At 35.7% G+C, this 26,320-nt stretch overlaps 1 protein-coding gene across 3 annotated transcripts in view; it reads left to right on the top strand.

The window, feature by feature from the left end:
- LOC150094266 (WD and tetratricopeptide repeats protein 1-like) overlaps nucleotides 1–26,320 on the top strand; it is a 447,781-nt gene that overhangs the window by 134,688 nt on the left and 286,773 nt on the right. For all 3 annotated transcript variants that reach the window (XM_090412278.1, XM_090412277.1, XM_090412279.1), the window contains exons 4-5: nucleotides 5,520–5,566; nucleotides 24,045–24,156. In XM_090412278.1, coding sequence (XP_090268404.1) covers nucleotides 5,520–5,566; nucleotides 24,045–24,156 — 159 coding nt within the window. The remainder of the gene's footprint in view (nucleotides 1–5,519; nucleotides 5,567–24,044; nucleotides 24,157–26,320) is intronic.

The raw sequence follows: 26,320 nt of genomic DNA, 5'->3' as shown, positions 1-26,320 counted from the left end.
AATACATACTTTTTTTACCTTCTAAATCATGCTTCAGTTGCTCTTTCAATGAAGCAGCAATTACATTTTCTATAATTGTAATACATTTGGTTCTGTGCAGTTTAATGCCACCAAGAACACTATTTTGGCAATGTTTCTTAACTTCTTCACCTATATGATCTACAGCACGAATTGAGGAATGACATAGTATTGCTAGGCTAAGTTATATTCCTGCTTGTTTTTCCTGGTCATTCATGGACGATTTGATAACTTTATCTAGAGTTGTTTGTGATGTACTGGCAGATTTATATTGGTGTTTCTTTGATTTTTCGTGAACAGATATGTTATAAAGTTTTGACAGCTCGTTAGTTTTGCAATATGTGCAATATGCATGTTGTCCATCATCAGAAGATTTCAGCCACAAATATTTTACTTCCTGCTCTTTTTTATATTTTCTTCCACCTCTATTATCACTTTTGTACTTAGGCATTTTAAAGGGCTTGAAAAAAACAAAATATCTCAATTCAGAAAATGAAGAAACAAAAAACAAATCATAGATAATAGTACTACAAAATTTGTAGTACAAATACTAATCTGGCACAGCAAACACCAGTCTGGTAAAAGGAAAATAACAAAAATATAAGCAAGATAAAGATAGTTTATAAACAATATTAAAACGTTATTCATTAATTATACTAAAATCACTTAATTACCATTCTTACGAAATTGAACATATTACTTGCATATTGTCACAATATGCAAGTAATATGGGTAAAGTTTATGCAAAATATTCCAAAATGAAAGCTTATGAGATAGAACTATCACCAAAGAGGAGCGAATGTCTGATGTCATGCAACGGAACAACACTTGAAACACAAAGTCTGCGCTGTAACTAACTAGAGATGATCAAAACAGACATGGACCCAAGTATGGCTGTTGCGTACGTGTTTTATACGAGTACAAAACAAAGCTGCATCGTGTTTGGTGGTATTTATCAACAGAACTGGATCAAGTTTATAGCAACAATAGCGAGCGGGAGCTTTGTGTACTTGTTTTATACAAGTACAGAATGAAGCTCAAGCATGCTTGGTGTTATTGAGGGAGTCATAGTAATAAACTTTAAGCCAGCTACCAAAGGCTCATTATGATGTCATCGAACAAACATTTTCAGTAACAGTCAATTTGCATCAAGCGCATCACCGCCAACCAAACGCCGCATAAATGGGTACCAACAGCTAGCCTTACAATGCGACAACAATATTAAACTAAGTAAATAATGCATATGATTTGAAATCTTTGTAAAAATGACCAAATTAGTGGCCACATTTGCATAAATGGCCAAACTGATTTTTTTCATGGCCCCAGAGTTCAAAAAAGTGCCAAATTTTTCAAATTTGGCCATGAAATGGCCAATCTGGCAACCCTGTGCAAGACATCAAGAACAAAGAAAGTGCTTCGGGCTGGAGCCAAATTCTTTGTCTGATTTACTGGTGTTTTATTCTAATTTTAACTTTTGGAAAATTTGTTTGTAAGTCAGCTGTGCAACACCAAAATTGTAGGATAAGAAAAATATCTCCCATCGTAGAATAGAACACCCAGTATGTCACACAGCTCCTCTCTCTCTCTCCAACTAATCTATGTACCAAATTACCTATATATAATTCTTACTCTGCAGTTATGGCAATATCTACTTCAAGACACATAGGTTTGATTTTATGAGTAGTACATTGGACTTAGAGATCAGGCAACTTATTTTGACAATAAAACAGTTTATTCATCACTAAGTAAAGATACACAATTTACAGATATTAAATTCACTTAATTTTTGTATGTAAGCTCTAAACAACTCTCTAAAGTTATCCAATCATATCCCACAACCATCTGAACATTTCTATTTAGGACCACGTGTCTAGAAGTTTATCCCCCCCCCTCTTAACTGTACATACATTTCGATCGTCAACATATAATAAAAACACGCTTAAGGAATTTCTACATTAATAAACTCAAACAGTTTCCAATAATTTGAGCTAGGCTTTTGCTTACATAGAATTAATTAATTCAGATATTAGCTCAAGTTCTAAAGTCCTGCAATATTAAATCAATTTCTTCAGTTCAAACCACCATCACAATCTAAGTTAGTTTCTGACTAAATAATGGAAAGTTCTTACTTTTCACGAAGTCTGGTCCTCTCAGGTTGATTCAAGCGATTATCTCTTCTTATTCCCATTAGACCTCGTCACTGCACTAGGACATCCCTTTCGAAAATTGCGAGACTTCTTCCTTGTTATCAGCGGACAAATTAATTCCTACAACTTGGATGTTTGGCATCTGGTTCCTCCTAATGCGATTTGCTATAGCTTCATCGTTCTCCTGGCCTTTGCTTCTTGAATGAAGGTCTCCGATTGAGATAATGATTCATCACCCATGATTCTAGTGAAGCTCAGTTGCCGTTACCGAACATCGTACTTTCCTTAGAACTCCTCAGCTTACGGTGACTTTGATACCATCATGAGTCCGAAATCTCCCGTCGGAACTCCACGTGACTTCCTTGTCCACGAATGGAACTTCACTCTGGAACGTACTCCAACTCCCAGGAATGGAAAAAACCAATAGCCCCTTCTCGACGTAGCACACTGCTATTTATTTGGTTCCGATGACCTTCGTCTTTTCTTACGTAGTAATCCCCTGGGATCCTTGATGTTCTGCACCCGTCCATCATCGATCAGTGCACTCAGACAGGAAACCCCCCATGTAATATCGACCTTCGTGTTTGGAGTGGCCTCAGGTCATGACTTAATCTGTCTGGAATTTTAGTTGACTAGAGGTATACTTAGACACAATTTGCCTCATATGTAATTTCCTTTGTTCTTATACAAGCTTTTTGATTTCACAATGTTCAATAACTTCAAAAAATTATTAATACACAAGTATTTTTAGTGGGATTTAGCATACTTGTAAAATCTGCATAAAAGGTATTTTATTACAGAAACTCCTTTTATTCAAGATTTTACACCACCCTTGAGTCTAAAGAGGTCAAGAAGTGTTTAGTTGGGAAACCTGAGATGAATAGTGCTTGAGAGCATTAAAATTTGAATTTCTGCCAGGAAAAATAAGTGGGATATTACAGACTGGAGATGGAAGTGAACACTGATATTGGAACTGAGACCATATATATTTGTGATGTGGATTTGGAAGATTCTGTGGGATTTGTTATTGGCCACTTGTGTTGTGCACATTTCCTGCACAGTGATTAGTAGTAGTACTTGATTTCCTACTTAATATTCTTTTCTGTAGTAAGTGATCCAACCATTGACATCACTTCAGCTTTTTTTCTTCTAAAAACAAGTTATTGATATTGGGAATTGAAGATATTTTGAAAATGATCCAGAGAAGAGTAATGGAAGTGGTGTCAGTCCTGGAAAGTTGAATATTAGTATAGATTGTAGTTTGCCATTTGCTACTGAATGGCATTTGTGCAGCTGGTTAAGTATTATGAGGAATGTCAATGAATGATTTGAAACATAATTTACCAAATTAACATGGAAGAGAATTTTCATACTTTTCAATGTATGAAAACTCTTACTGGAATTTTCATACATTTCATAGTCACTGGAAGTGTATAAGGAGAATTTGTGGAGAGCTAAGAACATTGGCTGATATTGTGGTAAATAAAGAGATATTGAATGAATTTAAAATATGCTTTGAGTACTGTGTGTGTGACATTGAGAACCTCAAATAAGTTTTTGACATCAGACCAAACATTGGATTTCTTGAAGCCACTGCTGTCTTTCTATAAATACAGAGATAGTCTCAAACTGGACAATAGAATTTATTTACCACTAAAATCTTAAAAAAGCCTAAAGCTTCTGCAGCGACTTAGGGAGAGTTTTTATGTGGCTCCCATCCATGAAAGGTTTTTGTAAATGTCTAGTATTTATACAGTGGGTGAGCTGAGGATTTCCTTCTACTTTTTAAAATTAATTTTATATATACATTTTTTTGTGTTTTTTGTTTATTTTTCATAGTCCAGAAACATAATTATAATCAGTTATACATTATTGAAATGACTCATTATTATTATTATTTTTTACACAAAGTTAACACCCACCCACCCACCCACACACACACACACACACACACACACACTGAAAAGATACTCTATGTTTCATGTTCTCAGTTTTACTGTTTTTTTTTTTTTTAAACTCTTGATCATTTTAATTGCATTCACTTGCTTCCCAACACTCATACACTCTCGCTTTTTCTCATGCCACTTAAAATCTTCTGACAACTTACCATCTTTCATTGTCTGTGTTCCTCGTTCACTATTGTTAATAATCCTATCATAATCAGTCAGGCTATCACACTAATCATATATCCTCCAAAGCAATAATACTCTTGTTTATCCTCTCAGCATACTTATCCTCAATCAAGCATATAAAGTTGATCTGTTTGACCTGCACGGCAGTATTTATAGTCAGTTTGAGCTATTTTGCTACAAGCACTGATTAGATGTTCTACAGTCTCATCTTTCTGATCGCATAATCTGCATTTGCTGTTATTATTGATGTTCAAAATTTTTGCTTTCATTGCATTAGTTTGTAATGCCTGTTCTTGAGCTGCTAGAATAAATCCTTCTGTTTCTTTTTTAATATATCAATATTATTGTAGCCATTGCTACATCTTGTTCATGTCAATTTTGTCCTCAGTATCTCTAAGAAATTGGCCATGCAAAGATTTATTTTTTAGTGCAAATATAGGTTATTTTACTGTTCCTTTTTGTAATCATGTTACTGCCATCTGCTTTATAATAAGTGATAGTAATGGTGTGCTTAATAAATAATTTGTAACATTCAAATACCACTTCTTCAAAACTTAATCATTTTTTGAATAAGTAGTATTTATGAGTGTTATTTATAATACACCTAAATAATCACTAATAAACTTGAACATTGAATCTTGGGCATCTCCATGGAGATGCCTATTTAATAATAATAATTTTATTCTTTATCAGTCAGAAAATGTGTTCCTGCTTCTCACTGTGCTCTAGCATAGTGAGAAGTGAGATAATCTGCATAATATAGCAGATTATCTCACTTTATGTGTATCTCCTCCTCCTCCTTTGTTCAATATATATGTCATCCTGTTCTTTTTAACAATCTGTGTTGATCTCAATAGAAAATTTTGCTCTCAAACCCAAATCATTAATAAAATGAAGAAATAAATCATCATCATTTTTTTTTTTAAACAGTGACTTATATCATATAAGTCACTGTTATATTCTCATTTCAAAAGGACATAGGAATGCACCAAAGTCTTGACTACAACACTGCTATTGACTGATCACTGAACTGGGCAACTTTGAAATTTTGCAGTTTAATTCTGACTAATTTAATTAATCTGAGTTAGGATATCATAAATTACTGTGTTTAGACAACTCATGAAACAAAGTAGCTATTACTTTACTTTGCTAGTAAAATGGTTATATTTAACATGGTGTTTTAATCACGCACAAATCTGAGTAGTGCTCATTTTAATTTTAGGGTCATACAGGATGTGTCAATTGTTTAGAATGGAATGAACGGGGAGAGTAAGTATAGCAGTTTTTTTTAACCCCTTCCTCTTCTATAACTCATGTTTCTTATATTTGGTAGTTTATATATTTTTGAAATTTTGATTATTTTTATTTAATTAATCTGTTAACTAAGTAGCAAACTATCTTTCACAGTGTGCAGGCAACCAACCTAGAACATTTATTAACACAGCCCAAATTGATTTACTTTTTAGATTTCCAATTATACTAACGGGAATTATCAACTAGTGTAGATCCCTTCCTTCGTATACAATGGATTTGATAATAAGTTAAATTTATTAGCTATAATTCACTTTCTATAAAATACATTCACTTGAATGCATTTGGTATCAGGAGTCTTGAAAAATTATTGATATAAGACCTAACACAGAGAGTCAGGGAAACTGAATTCTGATGGGAGGAATCGTGAGAATCTGTGTAAGAGCAACAAACTGTGTTAATGATGGGAATGGTTATTATTATGGAAATGATTATGAGAAGGGAACGATTTTGTGTTTGTCTGGTTTGGACCCATCAACTATGTAACGATTATTAATTTTTATGGCTGTTTTGCCTATTTTTGTTTAGGAGTACCCCTTTTATGATGTCATTGGCTTTCTACTCAATTTTTAGGACATTACTGGTGTTTTAAAGATATAGATATATGAAGAATATAAGAAAGGAATAATTGTGGACATACATTTGTAGGATGTTCCTGGTTATTATCTTATTGAGCGGCATCCAGCATATGGCCATATTACTGAAGTATGACTGAAAGGAAGGGTGGGGGGAGGTGTTGGAAATGTGGATATAGGGAGATATGGGAAAATTGCAGATAAGGCACATGTGAAATTATCTCATGATAATTATGAGATAATTTCACAAGGTATGTGAAATTTAAAACCTGGGGTTTTAAGGGTGGATGGTGAATTCTTTGGGAAAAAGGTGAAAGAGGGAAAGTTTTTTGGAAAGGAGAAGGATAGAATATGATGAAACAAGATTAGAGGCGAGAGTAATTGGGTGTGAGCCATTTTGACTGTGCGTTGTCTTCAGAACTCATGAGAAAAGTGGAGGCTTGGTGTTTTTGTCTTGGGTGTATCTGTGTTGTTTTCTATTGGTCGGAGTCGTGACCTAATTTATATGTTTTGGAGCTTCCAAATCTTGGAGATTATATAGGGGCATGAACGTTTATTGAGTTTTTGTCACATTTTATAGCTGTTGTTTCTGATATTCTTAGCATTGTTTCGTATGTATTATTATGGCTTTGTTGATTTTTGGGGTATGCTTCTGTTCTTTTGGTTAATTACGTTTCTTATTGCTTAGATGTTCTGGAATTGGTATGTTGGTAAGTTGTCCTGTAACAGTTCAATAAATGCATTATTATTCTTCTCATGAGATTCTACTGCTAACCAATCAATATTTGGATAATTAAAGTTTCCCATTATGATTACGCTTTTTGCACTCATTTTTTCTATTTGGTGATGCATTTCTTCATCACCAGAAACTGATCCACCAAGTCTCTAACAACACCCCACTATATAATTGATCTTGTTAGATTCCACCTCACACCAGATGGCTTCAAACTCACTGTCACATGAAATACTGATAGTAGTAGTAGTACAATCATAGGTCTCAACTCTAACTGGATTCAAATCACCCGATATCATTAGCAGCATGCCTCCCCTCCTATCCTATCCTCTCTATCCTTCCTGAAAATACTGTACCCTTTACACTTGATATACCAGTTAGCATGTCTGATTCTAATAGCCAGGTCTCACTAATGGCTACAATCTGAGGTTCCAACATATTGACTAAGGCAACAAACTCTACTCCTTTGTTTCTGATACTCCTAGCATTCCTGTACAGACATAATAATCTACCTGCATGTTGTTTTGTATGCTCTTGTCTGCTGTCTGCATGACACAGTTAAACAACTTGCAGACCTCTATTATTTTCTAGTGCCTTATACATATAGACATCTTTGCACACGTTTAATGGGTCCGAACTGGATGAACACAAAGTCAAAATCGTTCTCTCCTCGTCAACATATCCAGCTCATTCCAGTCATTAGCATAGTTATATAATATTGCTGCTCTTACACTCTCATACTAGTTATTAGTTTTTCTACACTTATGATACCAAATGCATTCAGATGCAGGCTGTCCCTCTTATATAAATCCAAACTCACTCCACACATTCAAAACTCATCCATTCCTTCTACACAGCCTATGTATCGATCATTTACCATCTTAGCTCTTCTTCTTCATTCATTTTTATCATATCGAGGTAAAATACTGATGATTTTCACTTTCTCACTCTTCACTCTCTCCCCTTCCAACAACCCTTTAATTTCCTCTCTTTTGCTTTAGGAAATAATAGTGTCGCTATTCCCAAAAAGAAGCGTTTGGCAACTTATGAAATATGATCATAATACATTTGAAAGTTTACTTCATAGTTCTCATTTTAATTTCTCTATCTTGTAAGTTTGCTGTTGTAAAAGTTGACTGTATCTGCTTGACAGGTTGGAGGGGGAGGTGCAATAAATAACATGGTATTTATTTGAAAGCAGCAGGATTGCAGTATATTGTTTCCAATTGCAAATAAACAAGAAATTTGGTTTATATTCAGGTTTGGGTGACAGTTGTATAATATAACTGTATTAGTTAACTATGGTTCCAACAGTATGATTGTTCCCCACTAATATGTTTTCACACTTACAGAGCCACACTAACCACGAACTGAACTGGGGTTATGATTTATGTGGCTAGGTGGAATCATCTAGTGATGAATTGTGCTGCTACCTCAGACTGTAGTGACAGAATCCAAATATCTTTAAGGTGACTCATCCACATATATTTGTGAGAAGGTAGTCATTTTTGGAGATGCAGGTGAATTACTTTTGGATGCTGTAATATATTGAAAACCTAATATTTTTAAGGGAAACCTTCTCTAAATCTCTAGTACATTAGTACCATGGGTAAGCTAAGGATTTTTTTAAATTGATTTATTTTTATGTAGTCCAGAAATCAAATTCTAGAGATGAGATGTAGAACTTTTTCATGCCACTTCAATTCTCCAATAAGCAGAGCAGTGGTTTCATGCTGCATGATGAACTCTTTCACCTAAAGACAGTCACAAGCATCCAGACCTACAGGAGGATTCAAACCTGCAGTCTGTTGGTTAGAGAGTAGATACGCTTATCACTTCAGCCATCCAGGCCAACATTTATTTTTTCCATTAAGATTTGTCTTGTTCATCTGTCCTGCAGGTTATTCTTTACATCTGGCTAGGTGAATTTTATTAAAATTCTGTATTTGAAATCCTCCCAAAAATTTGTCAAGCAATCAATTTTTCTTTAAGTTGGACCAAGTGGCAAAAAGCTTTCAAAATTATATATAGCAATAGCTCCACTCTGGCTGTATGGAATTTAATAAAATTTGGTATTTAGAATGTATAGTTGCATATGTCCACAGAGTTCAATTTTTGATTTATTTGGACAGTGTGCCAAAAACTAGGAAATATATGTACCGTACATAACCAAAAATGGATCAGTGTTTTAGAAACTGTCCTCTTATACTTTTGACACGCTTGAGTTTTATAGAAGTAGCACCAATTGTTAGAGTCCCTTAAATATTGTAAATTGTCCAAAACATCATTTTTGTTCTCACTAAAATAATGAAAACATTGTCATTTGAAAATTTAAATGTGAATGGTTTCAAACAGTTATTATATATAATGTGATGTACATTTGTTCATATTCGATTGTACATTAATTTTAGTTTTAGTTCAAGAACTGGTTATCATCCCCAATCCCTCCCATTATCAACCCATTGTAATATGACCATCTTTATTAGCAGAATGATTCGAAACTATGATAATACTTATCTGGCTGGACAAAATTTTATGAATTTTGGTATTTAAGATGTCTATTAAAATTGAACAACTTCCAATTTTGGTTTCATTGAGCAAAATTAGAACTTTAGTACAGATATTGTGATAATGAATGATTCCACTATAAGACTGCTGCCATGAAGCACAGTATTTTAACATTATCTATTCTTTTTTCCCCAATTTCCACAATCCTGTTGTCATGTTTTTTTTTTTTTTTTTAATTTTTATTACTGTTCCTAAAATTTTTCTCAGCACTTATAATTTCAGATATTTATAATTTTTTACATAATTGTTTGTGAAAGTTAATTGCACTTACGAGGGTGGTCTAAAAAAGTTCTTGGCCTAACGATGAAAAAACTAATTTATAATTTCAAAATTATTTTTATTTTTCAAAATAATCTCCCTTAAGATTAATGCATTTATTCCAGTGATTCTCCAGCACTATTATCCCATCCCTGTAGTGGTTCTCAGTAAGATCTGCAAAATATCCCTCTACAGCTGCAATCACCTCTTGATTCGAAGAAAAACGTTGACCAGAGAGGAAGAGTTTTAGTTTTGGGAAGAGATAGAAGTCAGAGGGAGCCAAATCTGAGGAATAGGGTGGATGTTCCAACAATTCATAGTGCACATCCCTTAATTTTCCCATTGCCAAAACACCTTTATGGGCAGATGCATTGTCCTGATTAAAGACTATTTTTTTTCTTTTGCAAAACGAGTCTTTTCTCACGAATTTTTTCGTCTAGTCTGGTTAAAAGATCGAAATAATATTCCTGGTTATTGTTTTACTGTTTTCAAGATAACATAGGCCTGCAAAATTCGAGTCATGGAAAAGTTGTCTGGAAAAAACTATTAACTGTTTCTGATTTATTTTTGACCCCTGATTTCAAATATCTCTTTCATTTTTCTCTATCACATAAGGATTTTTCACAAGATGGATCTCAATATTACAGTAAAATAGCTTTAAAATGCATTATATTAAGTAAAATAACTATTTATAATTTTCTGTAAACATTTTTGGAATGAAAGTATTGGAAAAAAAATTTTTAATTAAAGTAATTAAAGATTAATCTTTAGTACATACTTTATATTTCATTGTGGTGTGGTGTCTTTTTCTTTTTCCTTCAAAGCTTCTTTTTGAACTTTTTTTGTGAAATTCTTTTCCCAGGTCATCTCTGTGAAACATCCAGCAATAGTCCACCATCATGTTGACATTCCACCTGCCCTGATACTTTCTTTCCACCTTATTGATTTCTTGCTGGAATCTCTCTCCTTGCTCTTTGCCGACAGTTCCCAGATCTTCAGGAAAGTAGTCTAAATGAGAGTTGAGAAAGTGCACTTTTAAGCTCATGGAACATCCCAAATCCTTGAATTTCTGTAGCATGTCTTCCACAATCATTTTATAGTTGGGGTCCTTTTGATTTCCTAAAAATTTGGTCACCACCTCTTTCAAAGCTTTCCACGCTTCTTTTTCGACAGTTGCCATTTTTCCTTCAAGCAGTTTATCCTTCATAAGTTTCCTGATGTCCGGACCAATAAAAATACTTTCTTTCAATTTTGCTGTAGATAATCCTGGAAATTTTGCACAGATGTATCTTAAACACTCTCCTTCTTTCGACAAAGCCTTGACAAATTGCTTAATCAATCCCACCTTTATGTGAAGCAGGGGTAAAAGAATTTTTTCCCTAGCAACCAGAGTTTTGTGTAACACATTTTTACTTCCATGTTCTAATGTGACTCTTTCTGGCCATTCCTTCTTGATCCAATGTTGCTCTCGATCTCGGCTGTCCCACTCTCACAAAAAGCATTGGATAATTGGTATATCCTCTTTGCTGTTCCCAAAATCATAGATATGAATTTAAGATCACCGCAAATTGTCCATCCATGATCACTGTACTTAAGTTTGCTGAGAATCGAGGCTAAATTTTCATATCATTCTTTCAAATGCACGGAATGTGCTACTGGTACTGAAGCATACTTATTGTAATTATGGAGAAGCACAGCTTTGAGGATTCTTTTTGAGGAATCTGTAAACAACTTCCAATTGATGACTTCATATTTTATGTTGAAATTGCTTATCAGTCCAGGAATATTGCTACAGTAAACTAATCACCTTCCTCTGAAAAGTTAAGCTCAGTTAAATGAATTTTAATGAATGACATCAACTCTATTACATGACACTAAGTAAAAGCATTAAAAAACTGCAAACACATTAAATTAAATCTTCACACTAACTTAGAAAATATTCCAACTTTCAGAAATATGATAACCTTAGTGGTCAATGACTAAGTTCAGCTAAAGAATCACGCAAGAAAATGTGTCTGTGACAACAGGAAAGTCATCCATTATGTCGGCAAATCAGATTCAAAGTAGCCACCTGCACTTTTAATAAATTTAGTTTAATCCTTTATCCAAGTGTAAGCAAACAAAGTTTACACCTAAAGTATCTTCAGGACTGAGGCAACTCATGGTAAAGGTGGACCAAGCTCTCATCACTCCTTGTCTTAGTATCTCCCATAATGCTATGCATTAAGGGAAGGGCCACTACCCAGGCCAGTTTCGACCTTTATTGAGGTCTCGTCAGTGGGAGCCAGACCCAGAGGTAGTAATACTAAGGTGGAAGCAATGGATAAGGTCTGGGTAGTGGCTCTTCCCTTAATGCATAGCATTATACATGTCTACAAGGAAATGTGCTTTGCATTATGAGAGATACTAAGATAAGGAGTGATGAGAGCTTAGTCCACCTTTACCACGAGTTGCCTCAGTCCTGAAGATACTTCAGGCAAACTTTGTTTGCTTACACTTGGATAAAGGATTAAATTAAATTTATTGTAGTCTAACCAAGTGGGAAAAAACTTCCAACCTGCACTTTTATCTGCATTCCTCCCTTCCTCTCCTATCTTAAGAATGAGAAGTTTTGTGGAAATTTCTTTATTTAGCATTAAAAAGCACTTATAAAACTAATTAGCTGTAAATAAAGGAGAATGAAAATAAATACCAATGCGCTGAATTTTAATCCAAATACTACTAATAAAAATGATTAAATTAGAAATTAGGTAAAATTGGTGGGTGATGGATTTTTTTTACTATTTTTTCTGAACTCGGCATCTAAAAAATCTAAAAGAATCAATTATTACTTCTCACACAACTTTTCCATCACAGGCCTGTATAATTAATGAACAAAATGCCTATAGCATCCCAAAACACCAATGCCATGACCTTTCCTGCTGATGGAACTGACTTTGTCTTTTGTCCACTGTTTTGACTGCTCTTTGGATTCTGGTGTGTAATGGTGAATACAAGTCTCATACATAGTAATAAATTGATTCACAAAATCAGTTTTATTCTTGTTAAAATGCTCCAAGCACTCTTCAGAGATTTTCATGCTAGTGTGTTTTTGATCTTCTGTGAGCAAGCACAGCACCCATCTTGCACATAGCTTTTTCAATTGCAATTCTTCATGGAAAATGTATCCTACACGTTCTTTTGAAATGCCTATGGTCTCAGCAATTTCACGCATTTTGACTCGCCAGTCATCCAATACCATATCGTGCACTGATCAATTATTTCTGGTGTTGTTACACTTTTTGGACATCCTTCATATGGATCATCTTCAAGGCTGATACAGCCACATTTAAACTCAGCAGTCCATTTCTAAAAATTTCCAATTGTCGAAAACGAAGGTGAATAGTGCCCATAAGCGTTTATGAACTTCAAATGAATTTCTTTTGCCGTTAAACCTTCTTTAACAAAGAATTTTATAATACTCAATTTTATCCATTTCAAGGGATACAGACAACTTTTGCTTCAGACAGCTGTATAAAACAAACTACAAGTAATCCTCGTATAACACGGTATACTTATACAACGCGGTTTCCATATAACACGGTACTTATACAACGCGGTTTCGATATAACATGCTCTACAAACTGTAGTAACCCTTGTTCAACTCGGTACTTATACAACGAGGTTTCGATATAACACCGTTTACAAATTGTAGTAACTCTTTATCTTTTCATATATTTTTCGCCATGGAACTTTAAAATCAAATTTTATCTTCGTTAAATTTGTGTCTGCTCATATCGTGGATGTAGTTGTAAGTAGCAAATTTATATCAGGGGAAATACCCTTTAGCACGTATGTACGTCAATTGTTTACCGTATAAAGTGTTTATTATTGAAAATTATCTTCATTTTCTGCTAGGAAAGGGCATTGAAAATCATAAGTGTGTTAATCTCAAACTGAGTACTATATTTTCTGGTGAGTTACATACAATATGTAATGTTTTTTATATAAAAAAATTATTTTTATAGTAATGGCCACTTAGAGGGCTTTTGCAATATGGTCTAAAATGAAATTAGTGAATTAATTGATGGGGAAATAGATTTAAATTAGGAGGAACTGGTACAATTAATAGATGACGTCAAAAAAAAGGCAGGGAAAGTTCTGCCGATGATTGTGATGAATTCGTGAAAGAATTCAGTTTAAAGAATTAGCAGAAGGATTGGACTTGGCAAGAAAGTTAGGAAGTTATTTTATGGATAATGATCCCTCATTGGAGCACTCCGGAAAATTCACAACACAATTAGATATTTGTTTAGCTCCATATTATGACCTTAATAAATATTTTCAGCATAGTAGTAAGCAAGGTCTTATTACTGACTTCTTGATAACTAAACCAGCCGAAATATGCAATGAGAATTATACAAATGATATCCAAGAGATTTCAAGTGATGATGTCCAGCCACTCGTAAATAAAGAACATCTACGAAATGTTAGTTTTGAAGAAGTGATAATGATTAAAACATGCACTTTATTTTATTTTGCCTAAAACATGTATGTATTATGTGCAGTGAAGTTTACGTAAAATTTGTAATTTTATAAGTTTATACTATGTACTGGGGGGGCTCCTCCCCCCTGAAGCATCCCCCCCTCCCCGAGTTCTGGACTGGTAGGCCTGTTCTCCCTGAATTCTGATGACTCAAATTTTGAAGGCTCGAAAGGGGGCTCCCTCGCTCGGTGCCCAACCCCTCGAGTTCAGGACTGGTAGGCCAATTTTCCTTGAATTCTGATGACTCGAATTTTGAAAACTCAAAAAGGGGTTCCTTCCCCCCGTGCCTATGGCAGGAGTGGGGAGGAACCCCCTTTCATCTTCAATTCCAGTGATTACAATATCAGAAAATGTATGTTCTTCTCAGAGATGGCACTTATAAATTGCTAGATTTTGATTCTACCAAGTCTCAGTAAAAAGAACAAAAAAAAACATTAAAAAGGCTTTTACAAATCTCCCATCTTGGCCTCCTGAAGTTTTTGTTTTAAAAAAAAAAAAACTCATACATTTTAATTTCTCTCTCCCCCACCTCCTTTTAAATTAACCAAACAGTTAGCTCAATCTTTAATTCCACTAACTGGCTATATTTCTTTTATAAAAATATTGATGATGTATTCTCTATTTGGCAACATGGCTCCACTTCAACAGTCATCAACCCGAATCCAGTTCACTATTGTTAAAGAGAATAACACCAGTTGCCTTTTTTAGACACTCAAATTACATATTTGCCTAATGGCACCCTTTCTTTTGTGGTTTGTAGAACACTCACCCACACAGGTAGATACATACATAACCTCTCTCATCATCTGCCTACTCAACAATATGGTGTCATCAAAAAACCCTTGTTATTAGAGCCTCCAACCTCTGTTCTGTTCTACTCAAGTTTCCTTTCCTTATAGCAGAACTTGCCTTTATTTGCCAGAACTTCCTGTTCAATGGTTACAATACCAAAAATAATTATTATATTAATAATTAATAATATCTCACCTTCTGGAAGGGTATTATTAATGATGGCTAAAGAACTTCAGTTAACAAAAATAGAAGATTGTGGATCTGAGGGAAATGGTTCATTTGAGACTATCTGGTGTGAGATATCCAATAGGACAAAATATATTGTTGGTTGCTGCTGTAGACCTGGAGGTCCAGAAGAAGATGTGGATGACAGATTAGCACAATGAATGCAGGACAAGCAATTATAATGGGAATATAGATTGGAAGGAAGAAAGGGCACATCGCAAAATGGAAATTGAATTTATAGTTACTAAGTAATAAAAACATGAAACAGCATGTGACAAAAGGAACCAGGAGTTTGAGATTGTTGGATCTAGTAATGGCATCAGAATATCTGTATATAACTGCCTCCAATTGAGGAAAGTAATTGTGCAGTTTTTTTCTGGCAGGTTGCTGAATATGTAGAATTTTCGCTCAAGAATGGGTTTATGTGGAACTTCAAAGCTGGAATTTATGACAAAATGAGGTGGCAACTTTGTGCAGTACCATGGCATAAGAAGCTACATGGAATGAATGTCATTAGTACATGGGAAGTCATCAGAGATTGTTTGAATGTTGCAGTATCAGACTGTATACCCAGGGTTGGGAGTAAAATTGAGCAATTAGTATTAATAAGTATTGGAAAACTTGGTTAAAAGTAAAATTCAGGAGTGTGTGGATAGGAATATGATACTGTTAGATCTGAAATAGGTGACTTCAAACTTTACTTGATGTCACCATTCCAGAATCTAACAATTAACATAAAAACATACTTGCATACTTATCTTTTTAGCACAGTATAAATATGTTTTTTGTTTATAACAACTTCCTATATGATGAACTGTGAATTTTAAAGTTTCACATCTAAGTGTCTAATGTGAATGTAAGTCAGAAAAAGGGGCAAAATAAGAGAGGAATTATTAATGAAATATTGTAAGTGAAAGCGTGCATATTATTCAGCAACATAGGGCAAAGATCGCCTTAATACTGTAAAAGCAGCGTAAGCATCACATCTTAGAAGGCATCATGACGCATACGTTCCCCGAAACAAGAAGTCCCATATGTTAATCGGTGAAGTCACCCAAACGGAGACCAATGGGTGAGACGATAAAATATTTCAAACTTGGAAAGGTGGCACCCTAGGAGAGCGAATAAAACATGCGATACAGAAGTAAATGACCCGTTTTTTCTTGTTCCTGAGTTTCTCTCCGTGTGCTCCAAGAGTTCTTCGCAGTTCAGCTCTCATTTCTGAGGGCTGAGTTACGATAGAGTTCGGTATGACACCGAATTAGAGTTTTGGCAAGTTTAACCGCAGGCTGTGGTGAGAAGATCATCGACGTAAAAACCCGAGCAGAAGGATAGCGCCCAGCCCAGGCGAGCACATGTAACTCACGTGGCGATAAAATCGAGACTACCAGATTCGAAACAAAGAACGAAGGACGGCAGAAAACCGAAGAAGAAGAAAAAGAATAGATAAGTACTCTCACTTGTTCTAGCCCCTTTTGAGAATTGACTAACATTTAAGAGAACGCAATCTGAAATTTGTATTAAAAGAAAGAGTGAAGAATTAAGATCTGTGTAAATGACTATGTTTTCTTGAAGCGAACTTTAAGGACTTTCAACCAGATAGAGATTCTGTCATGTTTATTCCGAGAGAGGTTATAAAATGTGTTAAAGTATCTTAATGTCCAAAATGAGTTGTAATCATAAATGTAATATGTATTGAGTTATTGAATTTACTGATATCTTGAAGTAAAGTACTAAAATGCTTTAAGACTGAGAGAGTGAATGAAAGGTAGAGGTTTAACATTAGATTTGATGATCAATTTAACTTGTATGGCATTACTAATTGAATTTAATAAATGTTTGATTCTTTACTTATATCTGTTTCTGATCATGATGACTGACCCTTCATAAAATATCGAACCTAAGAATGTGTGTGTGTGTGTGTGCATGCGGGAATACCCCAATTGAATGTAAGGGCACGACTACAAACAAGAGTAAAATTATGCCAGAGAGCCCAAGTTTCTAGGAATTAGATTTATATTGTTAGTGGCACCTGATATTCTGTAATTAACCTAAAGGCAGAATCTATCTCTAACTTTAAGGCTCAGGCTGGCGCATTAAAAAAATAAATTTGCCTGCGTGATCAAGTTAATTTATAGAATTCAGGGAACGGGTAAACTTCTGGTGGCCCTTAAAGGTTAAGTTACATAAGAAGGAGCATAAGAGAAGCAAGATATAAGGCTTAGTTTATTATTAATGTGGAACGCATAACAATGACGCAACCTACTTAATGTGGAGACATATGCGATAGAATTTGATATTTGCGACTGTAATAATAAAGGCTAATATTGAATAAGTTGTCCCGATATATCAATGAAAGATACAAGATACACATATTTAGAAGAAGGGCCGACACAACAATACTCTATGGAGGACAGCATGGCTTTGTAATAGGTGGTTCCTGCCTCAGTAATTTATTCACATTTTATAATAAGGTGACAGTTTAATAGGATAAAGGAAATCGCTACACCATGATGCTGCTGGACTCTGCAAAGGCATTTGACAGAGAATACTGAATGGGAAAACTATTACATAAGTTGGAGGTGCCTGATAGATAGACATCAGAGGTTGGTGTATGGTGAGTGGAATCAAGGCAAATGAGGGTGACTAGTGGACTGCCCCAAGGGATCTCAACTAGAATCGCTGCTCTTTAATTTGTACATTAATGATATAGCGGAAGATTTGAGGTTGGATATTCTCTTATTTCTTGATGATGCAAAACTGATGTGGGGGGGGGATTTAAATTCTCCTCATTCTGCCAATTTAAATAAATTGGCAGAATGAGGAGAAGAAAACGGTTGTCAATTTAATGTAGCAAAATGTAAGGTAATGCACTTCAGTATGTAAAGGATTACATACTCTGTATCATATCAATGGTACTAGATTGCAAGATTACAGGAAATTGATGATGCTATGGATCTGGAGATGATGGATAGAGATTTGAAATTCACAGGACATATTGTAAGGATTGGCAAAATAGCTCAGAAGATTACTTGGATGTTGAAAAACACATTGACAAGTAAAGATAGGAAGGTTATTATCCCTCTTTATAAAGCTATGATTTAGCCACATGTTGACTATTTTGCACAATTTGATCACCTGCATTTCTTGGAGAAGTAGTGGAGAGGATTCAGAGATGAGTGACCAAGCTGTTGACATCTGTGGAATGCTCCCTATGAGGATAGATTGAAGGTATGTGGGTTGCAGAGTTTAGGTAGAGGAGAGGGGATATGTTAGAAACTTAGAAATTACTAAAGAGATTGTATAGGATTTACACAAAAGAAATTTTTCAATACATGAAGAGTAGGGACAGAACAAGGGGTCACACTTGGAAGTTGTCCAAGCGTGTGGCTATAAGAGTGTGCAGACTAGGTTTTATACTTTGGAGAGTGGTGAATGAGTGGATTGAATTGCCTGAGGTGGTTGTGAGCTCTAACAGTGAATAAGTTTAAGGAGATGTATGATAGGTATTGTGTGATTATTTAGATACCTATCTAAATAATAATAAAAAGATTTACAAATTATCTGTCCATTCCACCTCCTCACATCCCTCTCAACATAAAGACTGCAGTAACATTATTACTGTTCCCTATATCCAGGGCACTTCAGAAAAAAACATAACTTTAAAGAAATATAATCTCTACACCACTTTCAAACCTCATTTGAAGCTAGCTTCCCTTCTCTGCTAATCTTAGGATACACTTCCTTCCCTTTTTATTCCAAGTGTTTACAAGGTTTCTTGTTCTTACAAGTTATCATATTATGGTTAGACCGGAAGATATACTAACATCCACCTAGAAGAACACAGAAAATGCATCTACTGCCACAACTGTAATCAGGCAAGTCTAGCAGACCATGCTTTAGATACTTTGCAGAGAATTGGATGGAAGAAAACCATCATGCTTCATCACAGTAAATACAAACTTGAAAGACTCTTTTTAGAATTAGTAGCAGATTTAAAAAATCCAGCCTAATCTTAATCAGCATAATTGTATCAAATTTCTCAAGATTTAGTAAACTTGAATTCTTTGGTCTCCCACACACACACAAATGCTAGCTAATAGCATCCATAATAGCATCATAAGACTTTAGTCTTCATTTAGTCTAAGTTTATTTCTTCCACTTATTATTTCTTGTGTGTTATTACAATTTTAATATTATATTCCTGAAGATGTCTCTGTGATAGAGACAAAATATTGAAACAATTAAACCTGCTGTTTAATTATTTCTTTGTGCTCTAATTATTCTTTTAAATTGTAGCACATGTGTAAACCAGCACTTAAACCTAAATATTTGTTATGTGAACATCTCCTTCCAGTTATCTAGCTTTGAACCTTAAGTAACCTGTAAATATAATTTTATACCAATATTTTTTTAAAAATTTTATTTAATAATTTTCATTGCCAATTTTAAGCTTTTTAGTCTCTTTTCTTTATTAATGATGATTGACATTAATTTGCATAAAATGTATATTATTACTGCATTAACCTATAATTATTACTAAACCGATCATACTCATATCAGCATGATTTAGAGATATGATGTGTTTAATCATATCTGTAATGATTTGCAGGAGATATATTTTACCTGTTTTCAATAAATGCTTATAAGTTGGTATCAACTGATCTGCAAATAGACTGTTATTTGAGCTTACAAAATTATATGCAACCCAAGAGTTCAAGGAATTTGAATAGCGCACTTGAACCAGTTGTAGCATAGCCTTCTGCTGCTGTAAGAGGGTAAGCAGTACGCTTTGTGAATCAGTATGCATGCAGCCAGTAAGCTGAGAGGCTGCGCTCTTGAGTTACATGCATTTTTCTAATGTTATGTTGTTTTTGTGATTTGGTAATTTTCTTCTTCAACTGAAATGGCTGATTTTAAAGAGCAAAGAATCTGCATCAAATTTTGCTTCAGTCAGTCATTAAAAGTTGGACAAAAATCACCATGGCTGAAAAAAAGCAGATTAAGTTTACAACAATGTCAAGACAATGCTGATATATATTTTTTAATATCCAAGGCATTGTGTACAAGGAATTCCTCTGCCCTGGTCAAACTGTGAATGGTAAGTTTTGCTGTGAGGTTATGAAGTGGCTAGGAGAGAGCATTAGGTACAAACGTCCAGACAGGTGAAAGAACAATGACTGGGTTCTCCACCATGACAACATGCCACGCATCACCTGTTGTTCAACAGTTCCTGGCTTCCAAAAACACAACAGTCATTCCTCACTCCTATTCATCTGACCTCACTCTTGCAACTTTCTCCAGTTCCTCAAGATGAAATTCCAGCTGAAAGTTGCTGTTTGACAACTTTAACTGACAGAGGAGATCCAGGCAGAATTGCATGAGGTGCTCAACATGTCACACTTGAGGACTTCCAGAGATGCATGGAATTATGGAAAAAACTGCTGGGATTGCTGTTTATATGCCCAAGTGGACAACTTTGAAGGAGACAGTAGAAACTAGGAGTTAGGGTAATTAATTTTTTTATGGTCAAATTCCCCGAACTTTTGAATAACACCTCATATACTGTAATTTAAGGTTTGGAAATTAACACTTATTAAATTTTTATTCTATAACTATGTGCATGTACACACACATTCATACACACTTTCTCAGAATTCGTGTGTAGAGGCTTAAGTGCTGTGAGGACATCATGTTGGAGGCTTAATAGATTTTTTACAACACTCAAAAAGGATTAAAACAGAATTTAATACTTCCTATATTTCGTCCTAGTCACTAGGACATCTACAGGGATTACAAACAACTAATGTAACATGAACACAAATATCATACAATACTAAGTCCAGCCACGTGGATGACACTCAAGTCCTATCTAGGTGGAGCGCCCTCTAAGGGCAGTTGTAGGTTGCCTGGAATGTAAGGTGGGACCTCTGGTGATGAGTGTTTCCCAAATCTTCAGAAGCTTAATGCAACCATATTTATTAAGATTTGGTTGATTTCTGAGAGCTGCTGCTGCTTCTAAGAATAGTCTCTCTTTCTTGAATTTGCTGTGGTGGAGCATGGTGGTTTTCTTCCATGATACCCTGTGGGTGGTGTCCAAGACATGGTCAGCCAAGCTTGAATGACCATAGTTGTGTTTACAGATGTAAGACTTGTGTTCCTCCAGGCAGATGGATGCTGATTTGCCTGTCTGTCCAAAGTATGCCAGCTTACAGGAACAGGGTACTTTGTAAACTCCAGGCAGAGAGAGAGAGAGAGGAGGGAGCTGATCTTTCATAGAATGGATAAGGGTAGCAAGTTTGCGGTGGGGCTTATATGCTGTGTGTAGGTTGTACTTTTTTTAGAATCTTGGCTCTTACCAATGAATACAATCATAAAATGAATATTATCCTCTGCGATCGCACTACCTACATCTCACTAGAATACGACCTCACAAAAACACAAGTTAAGAAATTAAAAATCTTACTTAAAAAAGTATCTTCCTGGCCTCCTGACATCACGAAAAAACTTAAACCTTTCCACTCCTGTCTCCCACGAATATACGGTTTACCAAAAATCCACAAACCCAATTCCTCACTCAGGCCTATAGTAGATGCCACCAATGCACCTTGCTACAGACTGTCTAAACAGCTGGCCAACTCTCTGACCCCCCCCCCCCCTCACTGGAAGGTCTACTTCCTATATAAAAAACTCGACCCACTTTAAAGCCCTCATAGAAAATTTAACCTTGAATAACCCAGACATATTGGTAAGCTTTGATATCTCCTCTTCGTTTACCAATATTCCCTTAACTGACACCTTATGTCTCTTAGAAAACTTTTTTCCGTCTGACATCTTAGATCTCTTTTCCTTTGCCATTAACTCTGGGTATTTTTCTTGGAAGAATAAAATCTGCAAACAGATAGAGGGAACCGCCCATGGGTTCCCCCCCCCCCTCTTGCTAATTTCTATATGGAAGATTTCGAAAAACGAGCCATAGACTCAGCCCCACTCAAACCTTCTATCTGGCTAAGACATGTAGTATGTAGTGATGTGTTCTCTATTTGGCCTCATGGCCCAGATACGTCTAGACTCCTTCCTCAGTCATCTCAATAGCCTACATCCAAGAATCCAGTTTACTATGGAAAAGGAAAAGAACAATTGTTTACCCTTCCTAGACACCTTAGTTACACGCCTGCCTAATGATACACTTGCCTTCACTGTATACAGAAAACCCACACACACAGGCAGATACATTCACAAACTCTCCCACCACCACCACCCCTCTCAACAATATGGCATTATTAAAACTCTTACCAAGAGAGCCCACAATCTTTGTTCTAGTGGAGCCGCCCTCACTACTGAGCTTAACCACATACACAGCATTTTCCTCTCCAATGGCTACAGCGATCACAGTATCAAAAAAATAATCAGTTCCTCCCCCCATTCCCCGTCTTTCTTGTCAACAAGATTTTAAAAATGCCATCACCATACCCTACATCCATGGCACATCCGAAAAAATAGCCAAGATTCTTAAAAAGTACAACCTACAGACAGCATTTAAGCCCCACCTCAAACTTGCTATCCTTATCCGTTCTACAAAAGATCAGCTCCCTCCTCTCTCTCTCTCTCTCTCTCTCTCTCTCTCTCTCTCTCTGCTTGGAGTTTACAAAGTACCCTGTTCCTGTAAGCTGGCATACTTTGGACAGACAGGCAGATCAGCATCCATCCGCCTGGAGGAACATGTCTTACATCTGTAAAACACAACTATGGTCATTCAAGCTTGGCCTGACCATGTCTTGGACACTACCCACAGGGTATCATGGAAGAAAACCACCATGCTCCACCACAGCAAATTCAAGAAAGAGAGACTATTCTTAGAAGCAGCAGCAGCTCTCATAAATCAACCAAATTTTAATAAATACGGTTGTATTACGCTTCCGAAGATTTGGGAAACACTCATCACCAGAGGTCCCACCTTACATTCCAGGCCACCTACAACCCATCCTTAGAGGGTGCTCCACCTAGATAGGACTTTAGTGTCATCCACTTGGTTGGGCTTAGTATTGTATGATATTTGTGTTCATGTTACATTTAGTTGTTTTTGTAATCCCTGTAGATGTCCTAGTGACTAGGACGAAATATAGGAAGTATTAAATTCTGTTTTAATCCTTTTTGAGTATTGTAAAAAATCCATAAGCCCTCCAACATGATGACACTTTCTCAGAGCATTGACTCAGAGTAAATGCTGTAAATGGTGTTACTTGTACACATTTCCTCAGAGAAAACAGACTACTTGTGATACATATATGAAAGCTTAATTTTGTAATTAGTTTCTTCAATTTTTTTAAATTTCATATTAAATTTAATTATCAGCCTGATTGGCTAATTGGATAGCATCTCTATAATCCAACCATTAGGTTTGAGAGAAATTCGCGCTGTTGGTGTGAGTGTTCGTGAATATCTTTAGGCTAGAAGTGAATTTCCATGCCTAGTGTAAGATTAATATCCCATTTAGAGAGCCTGAAGTGTCTTGTAAAAAGTTTCTAGAATATCTAATGCTTGGTCTTCATATGATATGATAGGTTTACAACCTTTCATAGATGGAATTCATATACGAAAATAAATGTAAAGTGATTTAATTATTTTTTTTTATCATGAATGACCTGCCTGTTTCTTTCTACCATTTAAATATTTCCTGTGTTTATGTTAGCACGGTTTGCTGTTTATTTTAATATACCTCTTTACTGTGGTTTTAAATTATTCACTTTTTTCTGGTAGCCTTCTTGCAAGTGGTTCTGATGATGTTCAGATTATCATATGGGATCCATTTGGTCACAAAAAGTTACAAACAGTTCAGAGTGGTCATCATGGAAATATTTTTTCCGTCAAGGCAAGTCATTTTTCATATATGTTTCTATAAAATGTTTTGTATTTTTTAAACAAATTTCTTAAAACATAAAGTAAACTCATATACTGAGAGTTAGCTGCTATTTATAAACTGCTACTTGAGCTGGTATTATTTTTTATTATTTCTACTGTTGTTGTTTCTGCTATTGCTGTTATTATAGTGCTGAAATTTCAGAGGAGAATTTACATTCTCAGTAATTAAAACTAAGTTCATTAGGAATAAATGGTAGGAAATGATTTTCTATTTGATGTGGAATGGCTTTGTGAAGGGAAGGTCTTGCCTTAGTAGTTTACTCACTTTCAGTAATAAAGTTAGATAAGGAAAATAGCTACACTGTCATATTCCTAAGCTTGGCAAATGCATTTCATGGCATACAACTTACCTAAATTGGAGCAAATGGGGATGGACATGGATTGACGATACATTGCTTGTAGCATGGATCCATGACAAATGATCTGAGTGCAAGATATAGTGCAAGAGAGTCTAGGAGAGTGCCACAGGATTATGTGCTTGTTTTAACTGATATTTATTTATTTTTGATGAAAGTTTATTTTTCACTTGGTTAGAGTATAATAAATTTAGTTTAATCCATTATCCAAGTGTGAGCAAACAAAGTTTGCGCCTGAAAGTATCTTCAGGACTGGGTTAAGGTGGTACAACACCAGGGCAACTCGTTGCAAAGGCGGAGCAAGATACCAACACTCCTATCTCAGTATCTCCTATAATGCAAAACACATCTCCTTGCAGATATGTCTAATGTTATGCATTAAGGGAAGGGCCACTACCCAGACTAGTTTCGACCTTTATTGAGGTCGAATGGGAGTTCATGTCTCTCATCATAGGCCTTTGGAGAATAAAGCATGCTGAGGGTCAGCAAACAGTAAGAGAGGAGAATAATGAAAGATAGAGTAGGATAGTAGGAGGTAAAAGAGGCCTCAGTCAACCTGTTTAGCCTTATATGGCTAATTGGTCTGTGATACATATTCTCAATTTATCTGTTCAAAAAAAAAAAAAAAGAAAATTTAACCATAAAAATTTTGACTAAAGTTCACTTATAAATTTATCCTTAATAATTTTGTCAGTTATCTATGAAGGAGATCCATTGACCTGTAGTTAGAACTTTTTTTTTTAATTTATTTTTAATAATTAAAATTCCATAAAAATTAAAGGACTAAAGGTCCGGTCAGTCGAACTGAAAGGGAACAAAATAAGGAACTTACAGACCTGGTACCACTGGGACTTAGAATGGGGTAGAAGACTGGCCCGGGAGATGCCGCTCACAAGGAGCAGCACCGCCTTGCAGTAAGTCTTCGCAGCCCGGGTTCTCAGATCTATTCCCCCTTATTTGGAGTAAAGGAAACCATGCCAGCGAAAGCTTTGTGGCGAGGAAGAACAGAGTGGTTGTTACTTTTCCTAGGGAGAGTTAGGTGGAGTTTTGGAGATACTAAAGAAATATACAGGGCTTGATGCGTCCCTGTATAAGAAAGCATATTTTCGGTGGTTTGCAGTATTTGTTCACAAATTTAAAGTCGCCTAGTAGATGTCTCTCTTGCGCAAGAAATTTAGGAAGATAAAAAAAGAAACCTTTCCTTATTCCTGTGTACATTAAATTTGTGTCCCGTACCTGGGATTTTTTCCGTACCTTCCAGATGTGATACTTTAAGACGTTAATTAAAAAAATGGCGAATTTTTGGGTCTTGTTGACTGGTGGCGGGAATTGCAGGTGTATGACCTCTTCTAGTGTTAGCATCGAGATTCCCAGTGCTGTGCTCAGTCTTTGCCAGGCGCGTTGGGCTCGTGGGCAAAAATAAAAGAAATGCTCCACCGTTTCCATGCCCCGGCAGACATCACAAAAGGGATCGCACGGACTGGGTACGTACCTAGATTTAACCTGTTTCACCGGGAGCCGTCCATAAGCTATTCGCCAGGCCAGATCCCGATGAAAAGGCTGTCCCCAGCTATTCTTGATGTTTTTAAAGAGAATTTCATTGTTTGTCCCGAGGTTTGGTGTATCACGCCTGGAGAGTTGGAAGAAATCCCAGTATACTGCTTTGGGTTTGTGTGTGAGGATTTGTGTTCCTTTGTCTCTAAGTACTGTGAGTGATTTTACTAGTGTGCGGTACCACTTGGGCACAACCCTTGCACG

The sequence above is a fragment of the Typopeltis vanoorti genome, chromosome 22, assembly GCF_054136105.1.
Source record: "Typopeltis vanoorti isolate ZY-2024b chromosome 22, IOZ_Tvanoo_1.0, whole genome shotgun sequence".
Lineage (NCBI taxonomy): Eukaryota > Metazoa > Arthropoda > Arachnida > Uropygi > Thelyphonidae > Typopeltis > Typopeltis vanoorti.
The sequence above is the reverse complement of the archived record's forward strand: the minus strand, read 5'-3'. Positions and strand labels throughout refer to the sequence as shown.